We start from the raw sequence: 21338 nt of genomic DNA, 5'->3' as shown, positions 1-21338 counted from the left end.
TCTCAACATTCTTGTAACTTGGGTAGTAATGATGTGTTGCTAGATACCGCTCATTACTTATGCTCCTAAATGGGTTTAGGGGCATTACCAACGTTACAAGAACCTATAGGGTCACACACTAATTAAGGACAATTAGATGGAGATTAGGTTCATATGATGAACCAAGAGGATTAGATTCATGTGATGAATCAAATTGGATTAAGAGTAATCCTAATTGGGCTAATTGAGTTAGACTCAAGTTGATTCATGTGTTCAATGAGTCTAATTTAGATTATGACTCATTGAATCAATTTAATTAAATGAATTAGATCCATTATATTAAATTGACTTGAATTAAATGGTTGGATTAGATCAACCATGAGAGAGATTAAGTCAAGTTTGACTTGACTTGAGAGGAAGAGTCAAGTTTGACTTGACTTTATGCCACATCATTTGTGACTTGGCATTAAGTGGCCAATGATGATGTGCCACATCATCATGTTTAGCACATGTGTGTGCCACCTTATGGAGGTTACATATTCCCTCTTTAATGTCCACTTAATGAAAAATGGGGGTTACACTTCTTGTATTGGCCGACTACTTTTGTGGTGAATGAGGAATTCATTTTTCATTCAAGGCTCATTCACATCTTCTTCTTCCTCAAGCTCTCTCCTCAAGCTCTCCCTCTCCTCCTCTTGACGTGGTTGATCAAGGGTGCTAGTACACCTTTGTTTAGTTTTTCTCCACCCATTTGTTCGTGTGAATACTTCCAGAGGATCGTACGCTTGACGATCTCGAGATCCGGCACTTCCTTGGATGAGCGGGATTCGTAAAGGGCGCGCATCAAGGGTAATTCCTTCTCCTAGTTTAGAACTAGCATAAAACTTGTACTCGTAATGTTTTCAAAAGTTTTACTTCGCACGGATCCGGTGGCTGGGGGTTTTGGGGTTTCCACGACGCGAAAAAGCGGTTTTCGCGGTCCGAAAAACCCAACAATAACTTGAGATCAATATCCCATGGATCAAGAGAAGGCTTGGATTCTTCTTTCTTCGATTAAGTCCATCTCTTCATGTCGAGAAGTTGTGTTATCTTTCGAAGTATAGGCAGCTATCTTGGCGAAATCTATTGCTACTTCAATAGGTAACATAACCTCAACTTCATATACCATTCAAAAGGGTCTCCGTAGCTCGACAAAGAGTGGTTCGGAAGGCCCATAGACATATGGTAACTCCTTGACCCAAGTTTTAACCACGTGCTCTAATTTTACTTTTATACTATACACGATTTCTTGATTAGTCACCTCAATTTGTCCATTGTTTTGAGGATAGACCATGAATGTCAAAGCTTATTCTACTTAGAATCATCATTCTCATTTTTTTTCCCCCTGAAATGATGACAATTGTCAAAAATCAGAAGTCGAGGAACGTCATACTTGCATAAAATATTTTTCCACAAGAATTTTATCATAGCTTGCTCAGTGATGTAAGCCAACGCCTCCACCTTAACCCATTTAGAAAAATAATCTACCACCATAATGATAAACTTCTTTTGGGTTGTTCCCCTAGGGAAATGACCCATTACATCTATCCCCCATTGGTCAAATAGATATGAAGCAATTACTGACTTCATCAGTTTGGTTGGCTGAGTTTGAAAGTTTTGGTGTTGTTGGTGAATTTCACATAGCTTCACTATTTGCACTGCATCCTTTCTTAAGACCGACCAAAAATATCTAACTAATAATGCCTTTCGAGCTAGAGATTATCCTCCCAAATGATTACCACAAGATCCTTCATGTATCTCTTTTAAAGTACCTCAGATTCCTGCTTTCCCAAGTAGCGTAATATTGGCCTGCACTGGATCGCTTATATAAAACTCCTTCTAAAAGACAAAATTTGTTTGCTCAGTGTCTAAGCTGTCTGGCTTGTACATTGTCTTTAAACAATTTTTATTTTTTAAATATGCTTATAAATTATATTCTCCAGTCATTCGTTATTAGATATGGGACAACTTCCAATTGTGGTATCATCTCTACTTGAGACACTAGTTCTCGAGAGGTCCATTCATCTAGAGAACTAGCCAATCGAGCTAATTTATCAACTCGTGAATTATCCACCGGAGCAATCTTTTTTAACAAGAATTTTGTGAAATTTTCTTTGGTCTTCTCTACTAGTTCATAATATCTGTGACATTTCTCATCTTTAATTTCAAATGTCTTATTCACTTGTTGCATGACCAGCTGGAAATCCATATGTATTAATATTCATTTTGTTCCCAAATTATGAGTAGCTCACATAGTCACCAATAAAACTTCATATTCATATTTGTTATTAGAAGCCCTAAATGTGAGACGAACAACTAACATGATTTATTCACATTATGGGGAAATTAGGACCACTCCTATTCCACTATCTTCCTTGTTAAAAGAACCATCAGTATAAATTTTCCATGATCATTGTTGTTCAGTTCAAAGAGATTCCACTAAGTCTGCTAAGACTTATACTTTGATGGTTAGGTGAGATTAATATTCAATATCATATTCGGTCAATTCGGTAGACCATTTAATGAGGCGTCTAGTGGCCTCTGGATGAGTAGGTATTCAACTGAGCACAGTACATATTTGTCAATACAACAATTGGATGAGATAAGAAGTAAGATTGCAAACACCGAGCAGTCAGAGTTAACCCCATAGTTAATTTTTTATGACTAGTGTATCAAAGTTTAGGGTCTTTGAATAAATAACACACATAATACATAGGATGTTGATCCTCCTGTTCTTCCCAAACAAGCACAAAAGTTACCGCTATATCTGATAAAGATAAATATACTAATAACTTCTCGCTGGAGAGAAGTTTGGTCAGGACCGGTAGTTGAGCCAAATAATCTTTTAGGTCTTGGAAGACTTTTTTCACAATATTCATCCCACTAGAATCAAGCAACTCAGAGTCGTGATCCTATCCACCAACCTCTAGGCTTCAAGGAGAGTGTGAGGAGATTGTATCTATCAGGTCACATCAATTTTTTCAAAATTTGCCTCAGTCCCTCATTCAGTCACTATATATCCTAGAAAACTTCCCTTAGTAACCCCAAAAGTGCTTTTTTTAGGATTGAGCCTCATTTGGTATTTACATAAGATAGCAAAAGTTTCTTCTAAGTCCGATATTAAATCACTAATACATAAGGATTTAATTAATATGTCATCAATATATACCTCCACATTCTTTCCTAGTTGTTCAACAATGATTTTGTCTATCAATCTCTGATAGGTGTTCCCTATATTCTTCAAACTAAAGGCATCACAAGATAGTAGAAAGTGCCATCAACTGTAATAAAACTTACTTTGTTCTGATCAACTTTGCTAAATGATTTGATGATATTCTCGATAAGCATCCAACATTGAAATATATTAGTGTCATATGGTAGAATCTATCAATTGATTTATGCACGGGAGGGGATAACAATATTTGGAACATGTCTTGTTTAAATATCAAAAATTCTCATAGACACACCACTTTCTTGAGAGTTTAGGTGCAAGCAGAACATTAGATGACCAAGTAATATATAATACCTCTCTAATGTGGTTGTCGTTTAAGAGGTTATTGACTTCTTCCCAAATAATTGTATCATTATCGGCTCCAAAATGATGTCACTTCTGTTTGATTGGTCGGGTGTCTAGTGAAATATGAAGGTTGTGTTCCATTACTTCCGGACTAATCCCAACTAAGTCCTTGGTCGTCCATGCAAAGACATCTACATTTTGAATAAGGCATGCTATGATCGAAGTTCACAATTCGTCAGGGAGATCTTTTGAGATTTTTTTCTTTCTGGTAGGATGGGAACTATAGAAACAAGTTGTATTTTTGGCTTGAAAGTTGGTGAATGCCTCTTTTTTTTAATGGTGTACACTCCTTCCATGGTTTGGTTTTGTTGATTTGCCCATGCTTCTTGATTGTTCTTTTTCTATCCTTTCCGGAAGATTTCGACATGACATTTTCAAGGGACTTGTTGGTCTCCCTGAACCTCTCCAACTTCTTTGCCCATAGGAAATTTGATAATCCAATGATAGGGAGAAGCCACTTCTTGTAGAGCACTGAGAGACGGTCATCCTAACAAAATATTATAAGAAGGAGCATTCACCATGATAAAAACAACTAGAATAGTCTTCTTCAACGGTACTTCTCTTAGAAAAAGAGGTGACTTAATTTGACCGAGTGGTCATAGTTTCTATCCCGAAAATCCAAACAAAGAGGTAGAGATAGATTGAAGATCATCAACTAATTTGATTTCCATTTGCTCTAGAACCGTCCAATAAAGAATATTAACTGAGCTATCTGTATCCATAAATACTTTACCAACATTATAATTAGCTATCAAAGCATGTATTATCATAGCATCATTATGGGGAACGATAACACCTTTTAAGTCATTGGGACCAAACCCCAAAATAGGCCCAGTTTTAACTTCAAGTATGTGGACAGTCATGAATTCTTCTTGACTATATCTTTTTTAGATCCGTTGGAATCAACATTAATGGCATATCCAAAAATCATATTAATCATCCTCGGATAGATAGAGGATTTTTAAGTACCCCTCCTTGTGGTGATGATTATAACTGATTTGGAAGGGGAGCGTAGGAGGTTGAGGCCCCAGATGATTCTGCCTTGGAGGATGATGAGGAGTTTATCTTTGTCGAGGAGGTGTTGGATCTGTCAATATGTTCCTCATACGAGGATAAGCTTTGACGATTCGTTCTAACTCTTGCTCTAGGTCACTATAATTGTGAGTAACATGCCCATATTCATGATGAAATTCACAAAAAGTTAGGATTGTTATCTTTGGGGGCCTTGTTCTGAGCCTATGAGCCACCTCAGGAGTTAATGTTTATCACAAATCTGCATGACCCTCTCTTTAGTATATCATAAAGGGAGATTATAGAGTTGATACCTCAGGAGATCGAGTTGCATAGGTTAGGGAAGCGATTGGGGATCTAGTTGACGTTTTCAACAGGTTGACCTCCATGCTGTTCTTGTTGGGCTCATTGTGCTTCTTTCACATTAATGTATTTTACAACTCTTGCTAAGAGTGTATCAAAATCAATTGACGACTTCTTAGATAAGAATGGAAAGAAATCACTCTCCCTAAGTCCCTAGGCAAAGACACCCTTCAAGATCTCAAGGACTACAGAAGGAATTTTCTATGTCGCCCGAGTATACCGTTGAATGTATTGACAAAGAGTTTCTTAAGGCTTTTGCTTGAGATTGAACAAACTAAGCGGAGTAAGCACATACCTTTTGGAACTAGAGAAATGTCATAAGAATAATACAACAAAATCATCAAAATAAGATATAGATCTTGCGCATAATGTATTAAACCATTACTGATCTGATCCGACCAAAGTGGTAAGGAAGACACAATACTTGAATCCTTCTATAAATCGATGGAGTATAACAACATTCTCAAAATGACATAAATGGTCTTTCAGAGTTAAAGAACTATTATACTCTGAAATATAGTGAGATGAAAATGTCAAGGTAGATCTTTCTTCAATATGTCTTCAGCAAAAGAGATTTGTCGAGCAGCGACCCTCATGGGAGAAGAAGGTCTCACCAATTCGTTTACTAGTAATATATTATTTGGACGATGAGTCATTAGTGGAGGTATGGTGTATCATTGATGGACTCCTTACCAGGTCGATATTGGGAAGTATCTCCTCAGAGCTATGTGCAACAAGAGTAATTGATAGTGGTAGCTCCACCAGAATCGCTTCCTTCCCCTCCGACATAAGAGAAGTGCCCTTGGGTTGAAGAGTTTCCTCTAAGATTGTGTCCATCAAACGAGATATCCTTTCTCGGAATATTAGATCCCTACCACTTCCATTGATTTTCGACAACGAGGGTTGAGATGATCCTACAGAATGTTCTGGTTGTTGTTCTATCATCGCTTTTCTAGATCGAGTCATAGTAACTTTTTATAGGATTTTTCCACAGACGACACTAATTTATGTAGGTGTGGGAAGCATCCGATAGTCGAACCTGTGTTTTGATTATGACAAACAGTCTAAAGTTAAGTTGTTTTGTTATCTAATGTGTTTGAATAAGTTTGCAGGAAAGTCCTAAGTATACTTAGGCAAAAGTACTAAGTATACTTAGGCAAAAGTCCTAGCTGCGGTTAGGCAGGTAGAAAACCCTAGGGGGAGGTAACCCTAGGTTCTAGAGGGTGGTAACCCTAGGCAAAAAGTCTTGGCGGGTTGAGGGCTTCGAGCAAAAAGTCTTAGATTCAAGGACTCTATGTGGAAAGTCCTGGTGTCGCGAACCAGGTGAAAGGTTGGGCAGGTCGTGGAGCGGGCGTCCAACAGAAAGTCCTGGAGCCTCGGGCGCTGAGCAAAAGTTCAGTTGGTCTGAAAGATCAACTGCAATAGGTAAACTCTCCTGAGTGGAGTATGTGAGGGCGTGTTCCCCGGTGAGGGAACAGTAGGCGTCGGTTCGACCTAGGGTTTCCGATCGGGAATCCAAAGTCAGAATCGGACGGTCCGATAACTGTCAAATTCTATGTCTTATTATGTCTCAACTTTGTTTTGCAAGATATGTTGTACTAACGTATTTTGTAGGAAGTGAATTGGAGTGTTTGCCTCAAGGAACCTGGAGAAGACCCTCTCGTAGCAAGGCGCGAGGGTGCCCTGATAGATCTTGTGGGCATCTTGGATACTAAGCAAAGGGTGCCCTCATGGAGCTTGAGGCTGCCCTGGACACTAGCGCGAGGGCGCCCTCAGGCGGATAAACTGTGACTGAGTCGGAGCTCATCCATGCTGCGGATTTGGCGGGGTTGAGGGCACCCTCCACGGTGTTGGAGCCGCCCTCCACGAGCTTTATACGCAGGTCTCGAGCAGCAGCAAGCAACAACATCAGAAATGTGATCCATCTTCCGTGTGCTGCCTAAAGAACGTTCCGACAAAGCTGTAACTCGACTCCGACGACCAGAAACTTTAAGTTCACTGTTCTCTTTTGTCATTGGTATATTTTACTGCATTTAATTGTACTTCAAAGTTGTAAAGATTTACGAATTGATAGTGATTGCCCACCGAAAGCGATCAACTATCGCAGGCCTTAGAGTAGAAGTCGCCCAAGGCTCTGAACCAAGTAAATCTTGGTGTTTGCGTTGTTTGTTCTTATTTTCGCTGCGTTTACTCTTATTCTTCCAAAACGAAAAATGAAAGCCACGAGCGCTATTCACCCCCCTCTAACGCTTTCGATCCAATAATTGGTATCAGAGCGAGGCCGCTTCGAATTGGTGCAACCACCATTCAAGCAATATTTTTGTGGTAATTTTCTGATTTTTCAGAGTCAATCGAAATCGGTATAATTATCACCTTCTGATCCGTTTTTCACAATCAAAGTTTTTGCTCGAAGCTGGTGCAACACCACTCGAGTTCAAGTTTTATTTTTCTTAATCCCACACTACTAATCCAAGACTAGGTCTTGGAACAAGTTTTTATTTTTCCTTGTGTGCGAGATCTCCCTTTGCTCTTGTTAAAGTGTATACTAAAAGTCTAGATTTTTTGTATAAACATTTAAGAATCACATTGGTCAATATCTACATTTATATGCTAAGTGTAGTTGTTCAATTAATTTATATTGTAGATAACATGGTGTGTGATGTCACACACAGAAGATCATGTTATCGGTTCTTTATAAATTATAAACAGTAACTCACGACTAAGATGGATACGAACCAACCATTAGAATAGTCGTAGTGTAATTTGGTATTAGTTTATCTTAACTATAAAATTACACTAATACACTCTGAGTGTATTGAGCAGGACCATTTGAGGTAGTTTCTTTTTATACTGACTAGATAAAAGAATAATACTTCTGTTATTATAGAAGTGTGTGCTCTTAATCCTAATATAATAACAAGCACATATATTTAGTATTTATTTCTTTGACTTATCAAAGGGTGAGATTTAGCTTGATAAATCAATAGGCCCGATAAGTTGGGAAATGATATTACTTATAGTGTGTGTTGTTGATTATAGAAGGAAACTGTGCCTTAGTAATCTAGGTTGATAATGTCCCCGAGAGGAGCTCATAAGGATTGTCATGTTAAACCCTGCAGGTGGACTTAGTCCGACATGACGATAAAGTTGAGTGGTACTACTCTTGGATTAAGACATTAATTAAAATGAGTTGTCAGTAACTCAATTAATTAGTGGGCATCCGATATCTTAAACACAGGGAGATTAACACACTCATGATAAGAAGGAGTCCATAATATAATTTGGGATTGGTACGGTAGTGCAATAATAACTCTCTAGTGGAATGAGTTATTATTGATGAACTTGAGTTGTGTGTTCGGGGCGAACACGGGATACTCGAGCTCGTCTGGAGGCCAAAACCAATTTCTCCTCTAGGTCAATGTCGTAGCCTCATTAATGCCTTATATCCACTCATTAAAAGCCTATCTTGGTGTCCAAGAGGGGGTCAACCCATGGCTTGGTGACCAAGCCATGGGGCCGGCCACTTCCTCCTCAAAGGGGTCGACCTCTTGCTCGGTGCCCAAGCAAGAAGGGGGCCGACCACATAATTCAAAGTATGAGGGGTGTTTTGAATTTTTAAAATCTTCTCTTTGTAGATATCTACAAGTTTTAAAAGCGAGATTTTAAAATTATAAAACTTTCCTTATTTGAATTAGGTCACATGGTTTAAAAGAAAGTTTTAAAAGATTTAAAACATTCCTTTTTTTAACCATCCACATGGTTTTTTAAAAAAAAGAGTTTTAAATTTAAAACTTTCCTTTTTTGTAACCATGTTAAAAAATGAAATTTTAAATGAGAAGTTTTAAATCTTAAAACTTGTTTTAAAATTTGCCTTTTTTAAAAAACATCTACACTAGGAAATTAAAAGAGAGCTTGTAAAATTTTATAAGAGCTTTTCTTCTTTGCTTATAAAATTTTTACAAGATATATTTTTCTTCTTTTAAGGGCCGGCCACCCTTGCTTGGTGCCCAAGCAAGGGGTCGGTCATTCAATCAATTAAGAGGAGAAAAAGGAATTAAAAATGAGGAAAGGAAAAAAGAGGAAGATTTTAATTTTTTGTAAAAATCTTTCCTTATTTGTCTTGGGCAAGTATTATAAAAGAAGAGGAGAAGATGCCTCATGAGGGATCGATTCTTATTCTCTTGCTTGTGCTCTCTCTTGTGGCCGACCCTCTCCCCTTTCCTTTCCCCTTGCTCTCTTTTGTTCCTTGGTGGTGGTTGTGGCCGAAACTTAGAGAAGGAGGAGGAGCTTTTGGATGGTGTTCATCTTGGAGGTTCGTCGCCCACACGACGTCCAAGAGGAAGCGAGGAATACGACAGAAGATCAAGAGGTCTTTGCATACAAAGAAAGGTATAACTAGTAATTATTTTCCACATCATGCTAGTTTTTCTTTGTATGAATTCCAAACACAAGAGACATATGATTCTAGAGTTTCGAATTTGTAATTCGAGTTTGTGTTTTTTTTGTTTTTCGAATTTGTGATTCGATTGTTCTTTTTGGTTAAACCTAGAGTTATATAAGGAAATTAAAAGGCTTTGTCTTGACGGCGGTGGATGTTCCTATACCCAAGAAAGACTAGTGCCTCGCCATGCAGTCCTGAAAGCCAATTTTAGAAATTAATATTTAATTAAATTTATAACATATGTGGATTTAGATCAATAATGTTAAGCATCGTTTGCGATCCAAACCTAAGCCATTAAGAACAGATAAGTTAAATTTGGAGTTAATAATGTTAAGTTCCATTTGCGATTCCTAATTTAATTTCTAAAGAACACAATAGGTTGTTTAGGAAAGGTTCGACACTTGTACAAAATTTTTGTATAGTGGAACCGGTACGATCTTCCTAGGACCAACCAACAACTCTAATGGCCCATTAAGAAGGCTACATCATAGCCCGCCCTCCGCTCTTCACCGGTGAGGACTTCGGCTACTGGAAGGGACAAATGGAGTCATATCTCCAAACTCAGTTCGAGATGTGGATGATCGTCAAGACTGGGATCGCACTTCCACTTGACAGCTCGGGAAAACTAGTAGCATGCGAGAACTGGGATGCAAGCATAATCAAGAAAGTCGAGGCCAACGCCAAAGCAACCTGCACCCTCCAATGCGGCCTTACAAAGGAGGAGCTAAATTGAGTCGGCCCATTCTCAAGCGCAAAAGAATTGTGGGAGAAATTGATCGAGCTGCACGAGGGCATATCCGACACAAAGGTAAGTAAGCGTGACTTACTGTTTAATAAACTGTATAACATCAAAATGCAGGAAGGAGAGACAGCTAGCTAGCTTCATGCACGAATTCAAGATCTACTGAACGGATTTCACGTGATCGAACAGAAAGTGGAGAACCACGATGTTAAAAGGTATTCGCTTAATGTCTTTCCGAGGAACACTTTGTGGGCGTCCATTGTCGATGCCTACAAAGTTTCTAAGGATTTGTTTTTAATTAAATTAGATGAGTTATTTTCTAAATTTGAGTTACATGAACAGACTAATGCTCGACCGGTCGAGAAAAGTGTTGCATTATTTGCAGGTACAAGCAAGACAAAGGAAGCGGGGAAGAAGCATCATATTGAACCCGAGTCCGAAGAAGAACCAGACTCGGATAATGACGACGATGAGATAGAAGCCGAAATCGTCAACCTAGTACGCAAGCTCTACAGAAAGAAGAAGGGGCTCACAAAGAAGGATATCAAGAAGGTGGTTCAGTCTAAAAATGTACAGACAAGTCAAAAGATAAAGTTCGAAGTAACCTGCTACGGGTGTAATCAAAAGGGACACGTCAAGGCCAATTGTCCCAGCCTAAAAGAAGTAAAGAAGCAGAGAAAGAAGAAAGCACTACAAGCCACATGGGACGAGTCATCATCAGAAGATTCCGATGAAGAGCTCGAGCAGCCGAGCTTCCTTGCATTGATGGCCTGGGAACACATCGACAAATCGGAGACTGAGAGCAAATCAGAAGTTGAGTCCGAGCGAAGCCACAGATCTGTATGCATTTCTAAAGGGCCTAAACCCACTGTAAGTGCTTGTCAAATAGATAAATTATACAATTTAGTTAATTATTTGTTACGTAAGCTAGCTAAATCGAATGTCTGGGTCAAGTCACTTCAATAGGAAGTAACATTCCTTAAAGAAGTGATTAACCCTAGCTCCTTGACTGATCTTGATCAGACGGGAACCTCAACTCAAGTCCAAGAGATTGAGGAAGAGAATTCTAGTCTGAAAAATCAAGTCAAGGAACTGAAGGGCACGTTGAAACGGTTTACTCTGGGTTCCAAGAATCTTGATCTAAATCTTGGAAAACAGCGAGTCGTTTACAACCAATCCGGACTTGGATTCAAGGCTAAAAGAAAATACAAGTCATATTTATCTCTGGTTAATAGAAATAATAGCAAATTAGTCCAAGCATGGGTCCCCAAGTCAAACTTGGTTAATCAAGTTGGACTTGGACAATATTGGGTCCCCAAGGATCTAATCCACTATCTTGATAGACCATATCAAGGCTATGATCCATGGGGAACCAATAGGAAGACCATTTTTAGAATGGTTTGATGATTGCTTTTTCTGATTTTATTATACATGCTTAGATTAGGCTATATAAGGACCTAGGCGTGATTTATACTTGACTAGTTAGACCTAGGAGTTACTATAAGAAAATTAAATATCCAATTTCTCTGAAAGTCTTTGTCTAGAAGTGGTGGATGATCTCATAACCAAGAAGTCCTAGTGTCTCGCCACAACCTGGAAGCCAATCATTAAAATAGATATTTAATTGACTAACTGTAAAATCTGAGTCTAACTCAAATGGAAATCAATCCTTAGATGATAATATAAATCGAAGATTAACCATTTCACAAATCTACTAAGGTTCCCTGTTTAAAAATCTAGAAAATGGTGAGATGGACTTAGGCTTAAAGTAGTTTCAAATTAATTAAATTAACTTAATTAATTTCAAAAAATTAATTTCAAAATGTTTAAATCATAATTAATTTTTTTTCAAACATCATAATTAATTTTAAAAGGATAATTAATTTCAATCAATGTAAATTATAATTATTTTTTTTCAATTTCAAAATTTAAAATCATTATTTATAAAATTATAATTTTAAAATCATAATTAAATCTCAAATTATTAATTATTGAATTTTTAAAATCTTAATCTTAATTAATTTTCAAATCATATGATAATTAATTTTCAAATTATATTTAATTCAAAATCTTAATGATAATTAATTTTCAAATCATATTTAATTTCTAAAATATTAATTAATTTTTAAATCATATTTTCAAGTTATAATTTCAAACTTAATTAATTTTTAATATATTTTCAAAATCTTCAAATGTTTACTCATTTGAAATTCAAACTCACTGAAAATATAAATTTATATTTCAATATTTTTGTAAATATTGATAAAATGAGTTAAATCCATCTCACACTCACTCATAAGATGAACATACTTGATAACCTAGAATGAGTGAGATGGAAAATTAGGAAAATATAAAATAACTATTATATGTTTTCTTTAATTTACATGCTTGGACTCTAGGATCCTCAAAATTTGTAAGACATTAATCAAGGGAGAGTTAAAGGAGTCAAGTTAAGTTTTTTAAGGGTTAAAGTTTTTTTTTAAAAAAAAAGAGTTCAATTTTTTTAAACTATTTTTGAAAAATAAATTACTTTTGAAACTAAGTATTTGATAAAGTATTTTAAGTTTTTTACTTAGCTAAGTATTTTTATACGAAAATATTTTTAAAAGCTAAGTTTTTTTCTTTTAACAAAATATTCTTCAAGCTAAGTACTTAATAATTTAGCTAAATCTTTGTTGAGAAAACTAAGTATTTTTCAAAGCTTAAATTTAGACTTTAATTAAATTTAAAAAAAAAGGAGCTAAGTACTTGTTGGACCCCATGGTAGTTTTGATGTGATCAACCAAGTTGGTTAGGTCCTGCGTTGTATTTGATCCCTGTGTCTGAGTGTGCAGGAGCTTAGGAGCACAGGAAGTCGAGCGGAAGACGCAGCTAGCGAGAAGGACGGCACGGGAAGGGAGCCGACGGACTCGGTGCGTCCGAAGGACGAGAGAGCTGCGGAAGAGTACTCCGGTGGGCGTGAAGAGCGTGCGCGGCGTTCGAGGGACGTTAAGCCGGGACGGAAGGCTGCTCGAGGAAGGCCGGGAATTGGGTTCGGGTGAGCCCTATTCCGGTTGGCCGCAATCACCCAAAAGAACGGAGCGAAGGAAGCTGAAGAAACTAAGCTGGAAGCTTGGAGGCGCCCTTGAAGGCGCCTTCAAGCCTGTTGAAGGCGCCTTCAATAGGTCAGTTTTGACCGTTTGCGTGCGGATAAAGTTTTATCCGCTGACCGAGCTGGAGGCGCCTTGAACCTTGTTGGAGGCGCCTTGGACCCTCGGGATAGACTTTCCAGGAGCTATAAAAAGGCTCCTGGAGCTAGGAATTCAACAACAACTCAAGCAATCAATCTGTAGTGTTTCCTAGCAATAGTTCTGAGCTTTTGAAAGTGTAAAAGGCTTCTCCGCCTTCAGCAAAGGAGAGTTTCTTTTAGTGCGCTTCTATTGCCCTGGATTAACAACCTCCTTGGTTGTAAGCAGGTTAATTCTTCTGTGTCTTTCTTTTACTATTTTATTATTTTGTTAACTATTGCACTAACTGAGTTGAAAGTACGAGGAGGGTATTTTCATTTTTGTATTCAGCAATTCACCCCCCTCTTGCCAGTCTCCGCTGCACCAACAAGTGGTATCAGAGCCAGACCGCTCAGAAGGACTAACCGCCGACTGACGCACAACGATCAAAACGATGGCCGGAGACAGTGACTACCCACTTGCATTCGAGGGGGAGTTTGCTTCATGGAAGCAAAAGATGGAGGTATACCTTAACTCTGATTTTTCTATTTATCTAATAATGAAATCTGGTTATGAAGTACCAAAGAAAGCAAACGGAGAAGAGCTCGAGAAATACCTCTGGAACGAGAAGCAACGTGACGAGTTTATGGCAAATGCACGAGCTGAATTTCATCTTCTAACCACAATACCAAATGAAGATCTCGACAAAGTCGGAGAGTACAATAGCGCAAAAGAACTTTGGGAAAAGTTCTTAAAACTCCACGAAGAACAAATTGAAGTTGAATCTGACTCCTCGATGGACACTGATTCGACGTCAGAAGAGTCCGAAACTGAGGTAAGTGCCGAGACAGAACCAGTAACCGAACTCCAACTTGAAGACCTAGAATGCTCATCACAAATGAGCATCGATGAAGGGCGAGAAACATCAGAAGATGAAAACAACTCAACAGGGGGAGAATCAACCGCCGACAAGGTAAGTCAGGTATGGTCTCCACCTCTTGGCAAATTAATTGTTTCAATTGAAATATTGTCGAAAAGTTTTCGTGAATTACAAATTATTTCGTCGAAAGAATATTTTAAATTAAAAAATAAAAAACTATTAAAGAATATTGAGTTAAAAGACACAATTTGTCAATTAAAAGATTTTGACAAACTAACAATAGAAAATGTACAATTTTTTGCATGCTCAATATTTTTTGTCATAATTCTAAAAAACTATGAATTAAGAACTTATGAGAAGTTAAAATAGAAATTTAAAAATCATAATATTTGATCTTAGTTGCAATATTAGACTTAGCGCTTTCAGAGAAGAAAATTAAACAGTAATTTCTTTATAAAACTTTGTCAAGGAAGTGGTTGTTGCTCCAATAATCAAGAAAGCCTAGTGGCTCGCCACGACCTGGAAGCTGAAATATTGAAATGAAAGGTTTAATTAACTTTCTGAAAAAGCATTTAAAAATTAGAATTAAATAATGCTTTGAAAGTTTAATCAAACATTTTTAATTTTTTTTTTATATATAAATTCATTTTTAGAAATATTTTTTCCTGGAAAAAATTCTAAAGACTTAATTTGCTTTTTGCCTTGAAATTTTTTTTGGAAAATCCTTAAAAAAAAATTTCGAAATATTCTTTTGGAAAATTCTAAAAGTTTATTTACTTGGAATTTTTTTAAAAAGTTCCCTCTAATTAGGACCCCATTTTTGCTGTGATCAAAGGGGGAGAGAAAAGTACAAGTTTAGGGGGAGTTAGAAAATTTTAAATTTTCTGTTATTATTTTTATAAAATGTGTTGCAATTTTACTAATTGCAAAAATTATTCTTAACTTGTTAGTTTAGTAATTTTTCTTTAAAATTACTATTTTTTTGTCTATTTTTAACCCTAACTTGAACTTGGGTTGATGCACATCAAAAAGGGGGAGATTATTGTTGGACCCCATAGTAGTTTTGATGTGATTAACCAAGTTGGTTAGGTCCTGCGTTGTATTTGATCCCTGTGTCTGAGTGTGCAGGAGCTTAGGAGCACAGGAAGTCGAGCGGAAGACGCAGCTAGCGAGAAGGACGGCACGGGAAGGGAGCCGACGGGCTCGGTGCGTCCGAAGGACGAGAGAGCTGCGGAAGAGTACTCCGGTGGGCGTGAAGAGCGTGTGTGGCGTTCGAGGGACGTTAAGCCGGGACGGAAGGCTGCTCGAGGAAGGCCGTGAATTGGGTTCGGGTGAGCCCTATTTCGGTTGGCCGCAATCACCCAAAAGAACGGAGCGAAGGAAGCTGAAGAAACTAAGCTGGAAGCTTGGAGGCGCCCTTGAAGGCGCCCTGGAAGGCGTCCTGGAAGGCGCCCTTGAAGGCGCCTTCAAGCCTGTTGAAGGCGCAAGTTTTATCCGCTGACCGAGCTGGAGGCGCCTTGAACCTTGTTGGAGGCGCCTTGGACCCTCGGGATAGACTTTCCAGGAGCTATAAAAAGGCCCCTGGAGCTAGGAATTCAACAACAACTCAAGCAATCAATCTGTAGTGTTTCCTAGCAATAGTTCTGAGCTTTTGAAAGTGTAAAAGGCTTCTCCGCCTTCAGCAAAGGAGAGTTTCTTTTAGTGCGCTTCTATTGCCCTGGATTAACAACCTCCTTGGTTGTAACCAGGTTAATTCTTCTGTGTCTTTCTTTTACTGTTTTATTATTTTGTTAACTATTGCACTAACTGAGTTGAAAGTACGAGGAGGGTATTTTCATTTTTGTATTCAGCAATTCACCCCCCTCTTGCCGATCTCCGCTGCACCAACAGTACTTAACTTAGTTTTTATCATTTTAACTAAGCTTTAATCAAAATCCTTTTTTAACTGAGTATTTTTAACTAAGTCTTTTTCAAAACTTTCATAAAATTAAGTATCAAAACTAAGCTTTTATCAACATAATTGTTTATCAAAATCCTTTCAAAGTTAAGTTTTTGTTGAAAAGACTAAGTATTTTCACAAGAATTTCTAATTTAGCTAAATGTTTTTCAAAGAAATTATTCTCAAAGCTAAGTGTTGCCCTTCAAAGGAGCTTAGATATGTTTTTAACAACCTTCTCTTTACTTAGTATTAATTTTTTAGTTATGTCAAGAGGGGACGAGAAAAGTTAAAGTTAAGTAGGAATTTAAAAGGGGAGCATAAGGAATTTTTTTTCAAATTATTGTATGATCATGCTTAAAGTTGCTTAAATTTCTTTATTATTTTGTTATATTTTACTTGACTTTGTACCATGTTGCCATAATAAAAAAGAGGAAGATTGTTGGTGCGGGAAGCATCCGACGGTCGAACCTGTGTTTTGATTATGGCAAAGGATCCAAAGTTAAGTTGTTTTGTTATCTAATGTGTTTGAATGAGTTTGCAAGAAAGTCCTAAGTGTACTTAGGCAAAAGTCCTAGCTGCGGTTAGGCAGGTGGAAAACCCTAAGGAGAGATAACCCTAGGTTCTAAGGGGTGGTAACCATGGGCGAAAAGTCTTGGCGGGTCAAGGGCTTCGGGCAAAAAGTCCTAGAGTCGAGGACTCTAGGTGGAAAGTCCTGGTGTCGCGAACCAAGTGAAAGGTTGGGCGGATCGTGGAGCGAGCGTCCAATGAAAAGTCCTGGAGCCTTGGGCGCTGAGCAAAAGTTTAGTTGGTCTGGAGGATCAACGAGCAACAAGTAAACTCTCCTGAGTGGAGTAAGTGAGGATGTGTTCCCCGGTGAGGGAACAGTAAACGTCGGTTCGACCTAGGTTTTCCGATCGAGAATCCGAAGTCAAAACCGGACAGTCTGATGACTTTTGAATTCTATGTCTTATTATGTCTTAACTCTGTTTTGCAGGATATGTTGTACTAACGTATTTTGTAGGAAGTGAATTGGAGTGTTTGCCTCAAGGAACCTGGAGAAGACCCTCTCGCAGCAAGGCGCGAGGGTGCCCTCATGGAGCTTGAGGGCGCCCTGGACACTGGTGCGAGGGTGCCCTCATGGAGGTTGAGGGCGCCCTCAGGCGGATAGACAGTGACCGGGTCAGAGCTCATCCATGTTGCGGATTTGGAGAGGTTGAGGGTTCCCTCCATGGTGTTGGAGGTGCCCTCCACGAGCTTTATAAGCAGGTCTCGAGCAACAGCAAGCAACAACATCAGAAACATGGTCCATCTTCCATGTGCTGCCTAAAGAACATTCCGACAAAGCCGTAACTCGACTCCGAAGACCAGAAACTTCAAGTTCACTATTCTCTTTTGTCGTTGGTATATTTTACTGCATTTAATTATACTTCAAAGTTGTAAAAATTTACGAATTGATAGTGATTCCCCACCGAAAGCGATCAACGATCGCGGGCCTTAGAGTAGGAGTCACCCAAGGCTCCGAACCAAGTAAATTTTGGTGTTTGCGCTGTTTGTTCTTATTTCCACTACGTTTACTCTTATTCTTCTGAAATGAAAAGTAAAAGTCACGAGTGCAATTCACCCCCCCCCCCCTCCTCCTCCTCCTCCTCCTCCTCCTCCAACGTTTTTGATCCAACAATTTGATAGTCTCTTTTTTTGTCGACTCGAGCTCCTCATTTCCAAAAAACTAGATCTGCTTCCCAACTCGCAAGATCCAACACCCTGAGAAGTAACATAGATTAGCGTTTTGGATGGCTCACCAGCATAACCCCTCCAATGCTCAAGTTAGTCATCAAAAAGAGAGGAAGAAGAAGAAAGCTCATTGGAAAAGAGATGTCTATGTAGGAATAAGAAAACCAACATACCTCTGACATCCTCCCAGTGCTTGTATAACTATGTGAATAACATCTCTATGCCAGATATTTCACACCCTTTTACTTCTTCCCACGTGAATTAGTGAAGACAAGGTCTCTAACAATCTGTTATCGTTTCTCCACTCATTGATCATCATGTATTGTGAGGAAGACATCAAGGGAATGAGATTTAAAACCCAATACTCACTTATTTGTTTACTGATCGTCACGTATGGAGAGGAAGACATCAAGAGAACCGGATCTGACACCTACTACTCGCTTCTTCATTCATTGATCGCCATATATCGAGAGGCAAGGATCAAGGGAACCAGATCTGACACCCACTACTCACTTTTTCAATCATTGACCGTCATGTATAATTGACCAGAAATTTCAAAACTTCTAATGCTCGGCAAGATTGGATTATATTGTCAGACGGTGGGTCCATGACATCTTTAGCATAATGGTCAGGGGTCGATTCTCAAGAACTGACGATCTGGGGTTTATCCCATCATACGCCTGACGCCTGTGTACCTACATGTACCTCCCTCCATATTCGTGGGGTCGGCACTAGGAGGGTCGTTAATGTAGCATATCTACATTTGATTGTATCACTGGGTAGATATTAGTCGTATCGCCCAATGTACCTCAATTTGATTATCCAATGAAATTTAGTTATATTGTTCAGAATGACTTAACCAAATTATTTGATGGACCCCCATAATATTGCTCAGAATGACTTAACCAAATTATTTGATGGACCCCCATAATATTGCTCAAAATGACTTAACTGTATTGCTCGAAAGACCACCACTATATTGTTGGGAAGACCCCCGCTATATTGTTTGGAAGGATTTAATAGTATTGCTCGGTAGAACTTAGATATATTGCTCGGAAGACACCCGCTATATTGTTCGGAATGACTTAATAGTCATGCTTGGTAGAACTTGACTGTATTACTCGGAAGGACTTAATAGTCTTGCTCGATAGATCTATGTCATATTGTTCGGCAGAACTTTTGAATCCCATCTTACGCATTTTTAAATAGGTTGATAAAAATTTAATATAATCTATTTAAATTATCTGAAGGGTGGATCAACCCCACGGATCCAATTAAATTACCAAATTGACATATTTATTACTTAGCAGGTGAACTATCTTTAATTAATCTAATGTAACACGGTTAAAACAAGGTGCCATGTGGAAAAAAAACTAAACTGAGGTTGGTGAGTTCTCAAGATTTGACCACAATAACCACCTAACCATCTTTCATTTTCCTTGTCAACTTCAATCCTCCTCCCACCCAACCACACCTACCGTTCCCTCCATGTATATAAAACTCCCCTGTTCCTGATAACTTCCTCAGCTTCCCAGGGAAACTCAATACTCTTTCCCTCGAGCTCACCCTAAACACACAGAATCAACTATCATTTCCTAAAATGGCGGCTGCAATCTTGACGCCTCCTACATTCTTGGGACGATCATCCAGCCACTTGGTTCGTTGCGTTCACCGGCCTGGCACCTCCCCTTTCTTCCACAGCGCCGTCGTCTCCAGCCGTTCCGATTGGCTCAGCGCCTGCTCCATCCTCTCCAGCAACGTCTCCTCCCACCAACATCAAGAGCCACCGCCACCGCAGAATCCAGCTGAGGACAACCATGATCTTCTGGCAACTACATCCTCCTCCTCTGGCTCCATGATGGACATCGTGCCCCTCTGCCTCCCACAGCCACTCACCATCGCCGACCCGTCGCTCGCCCCAAAACACGGATCTCAGCTGCGCGTGGCGTACCAGGGCGTGCCGGGCGCCTACAGCGAGCCCGCCGCCGCCAAGGCCTACCCCAACTGCGATGCCATCCCCTGCGACCAGTTCGAGGCGGCGTTCCAGGCCGTGGAGCAGTGGGTGGCCGACCGCGCCGTCCTCCCAGTGGAGAACTCGCTAGGAGGCAGCATCCACCGCAACTATGACCTCCTCCTGCGCCACCGCCTCCACATCGTGGGCGAAGTGCAACTGCCGGTGCACCACTGCCTGCTGGCGCTCCCGGGCGTGCGCCGGGAACAGCTCACTCGAGTCATCAGCCACCCGCAGGCGCTGGCGCAGTGCGAGGACACGCTCACGGCCCTGGGGCTGACCGTGGTGCGCGAGGCCTTCTACGACACTGCCGGGGCGGCCGAGTACGTGTCGGCGAACGGCCTGAGGGACACGGCCGCCATCGCATCGGCGCGGGCGGCCGAACTCTACGGGCTGGAGATCTTGGCGAAAGGGATCCAGGACGACCAAGGAAACGTGACGCGGTTCGTGATGCTGGCGCGGGAGCCGATCGTGCCGCGGGCCGACCGGCCGTTCAAGACCAGCATCGTGTTCGCGGCGCACGACCACGAGGGAACCTCGGTGCTGTTCAAGGTGCTCTCGGCTTTTGCGTTCCGCGACATCGGGCTGACCAAGATCGAGAGCCGGCCTCAACGCCGGCGGCCGATCCGGGAGGAGGAACAGCGGGGGGTGCCGGAGGAGGAGACAAGGGCCACGGCCAAGAATTTCGACTACACCTTCTACCTGGACTTCCAGGCGTCGCTGGCGGAGCCCCGCGCCCAGAACGCCCTCGCCGAGGTCCAGGAGTTCACCTCCTTCCTCCGAGTCCTCGGCAGCTACCCCATGGACATGACCCCGTGGACCACAGACAGTTGACCATTGGCCCACATTGCACCAGTGCGGTGGTTGTTGACTTGCAACAAATTGAGTGTGCGGCCATCTTTGTGCTGATCGTTTCAAACTTCACCTACTCTTTCTTTCAGTTGTCTTCGATGGGGCTTCTGATTTTTTTTTTTTTTGGAAAAATAAAATATCACTTCTGAATTAATTAATGCTGGCTTTTTTTTTCAATATTTTCACAATTATTTCCAATCCAAAAATGTATTTAATTAAAGTCACATAAAGATTAATTATGCTAGAGTGGGCATGTAAGCTTTCAGTAATTGTTGAATCAGTCAAAAATATAATTGAGTCTATTTTTGTACTAATTGCACTTTAAAATGTAAACCGGTCCCAAATCGAGGAGAGAACCATCCAGGATGAAGCAGATGACAGGTCGGAGGTCTTCACTGTGGATCTCACCCAGCTAGAAATACACAAGCTAATCTATGTAGCAGTCAAATAGAATTAGAATGGAAGTTAAAGACAGGTCTTGGCTCGGTTACTTTGATGTTCAAGTCAGACCCATAGTAACTAGAGAGAAAAAAAAATAAAAAATTGTCTCCCTATCCGCAGGATATG

At 39.9% G+C, this 21338-nt stretch overlaps 1 protein-coding gene across 1 annotated transcript; it reads left to right on the top strand.

The window, feature by feature from the left end:
- The first annotated feature begins 19425 nt into the window (after positions 1 to 19425).
- LOC121967506 (arogenate dehydratase/prephenate dehydratase 6, chloroplastic-like) lies at positions 19426 to 20859 on the top strand. The gene has a single exon (XM_042517784.1). The coding sequence runs from the start codon at positions 19509 to 19511 to the stop codon at positions 20751 to 20753; it is 1245 nt and encodes a 414-aa protein (XP_042373718.1). The 5' UTR covers positions 19426 to 19508; the 3' UTR covers positions 20754 to 20859.
- The last annotated feature ends 479 nt before the right edge of the window (positions 20860 to 21338 follow it).

The sequence above is a fragment of the Zingiber officinale genome, chromosome 3B (assembly GCF_018446385.1).
Source record: "Zingiber officinale cultivar Zhangliang chromosome 3B, Zo_v1.1, whole genome shotgun sequence".
Taxonomy (NCBI): Eukaryota; Viridiplantae; Streptophyta; class Magnoliopsida; order Zingiberales; family Zingiberaceae; genus Zingiber; species Zingiber officinale.
This window is presented reverse-complemented; position numbering and strand designations above follow the sequence as displayed.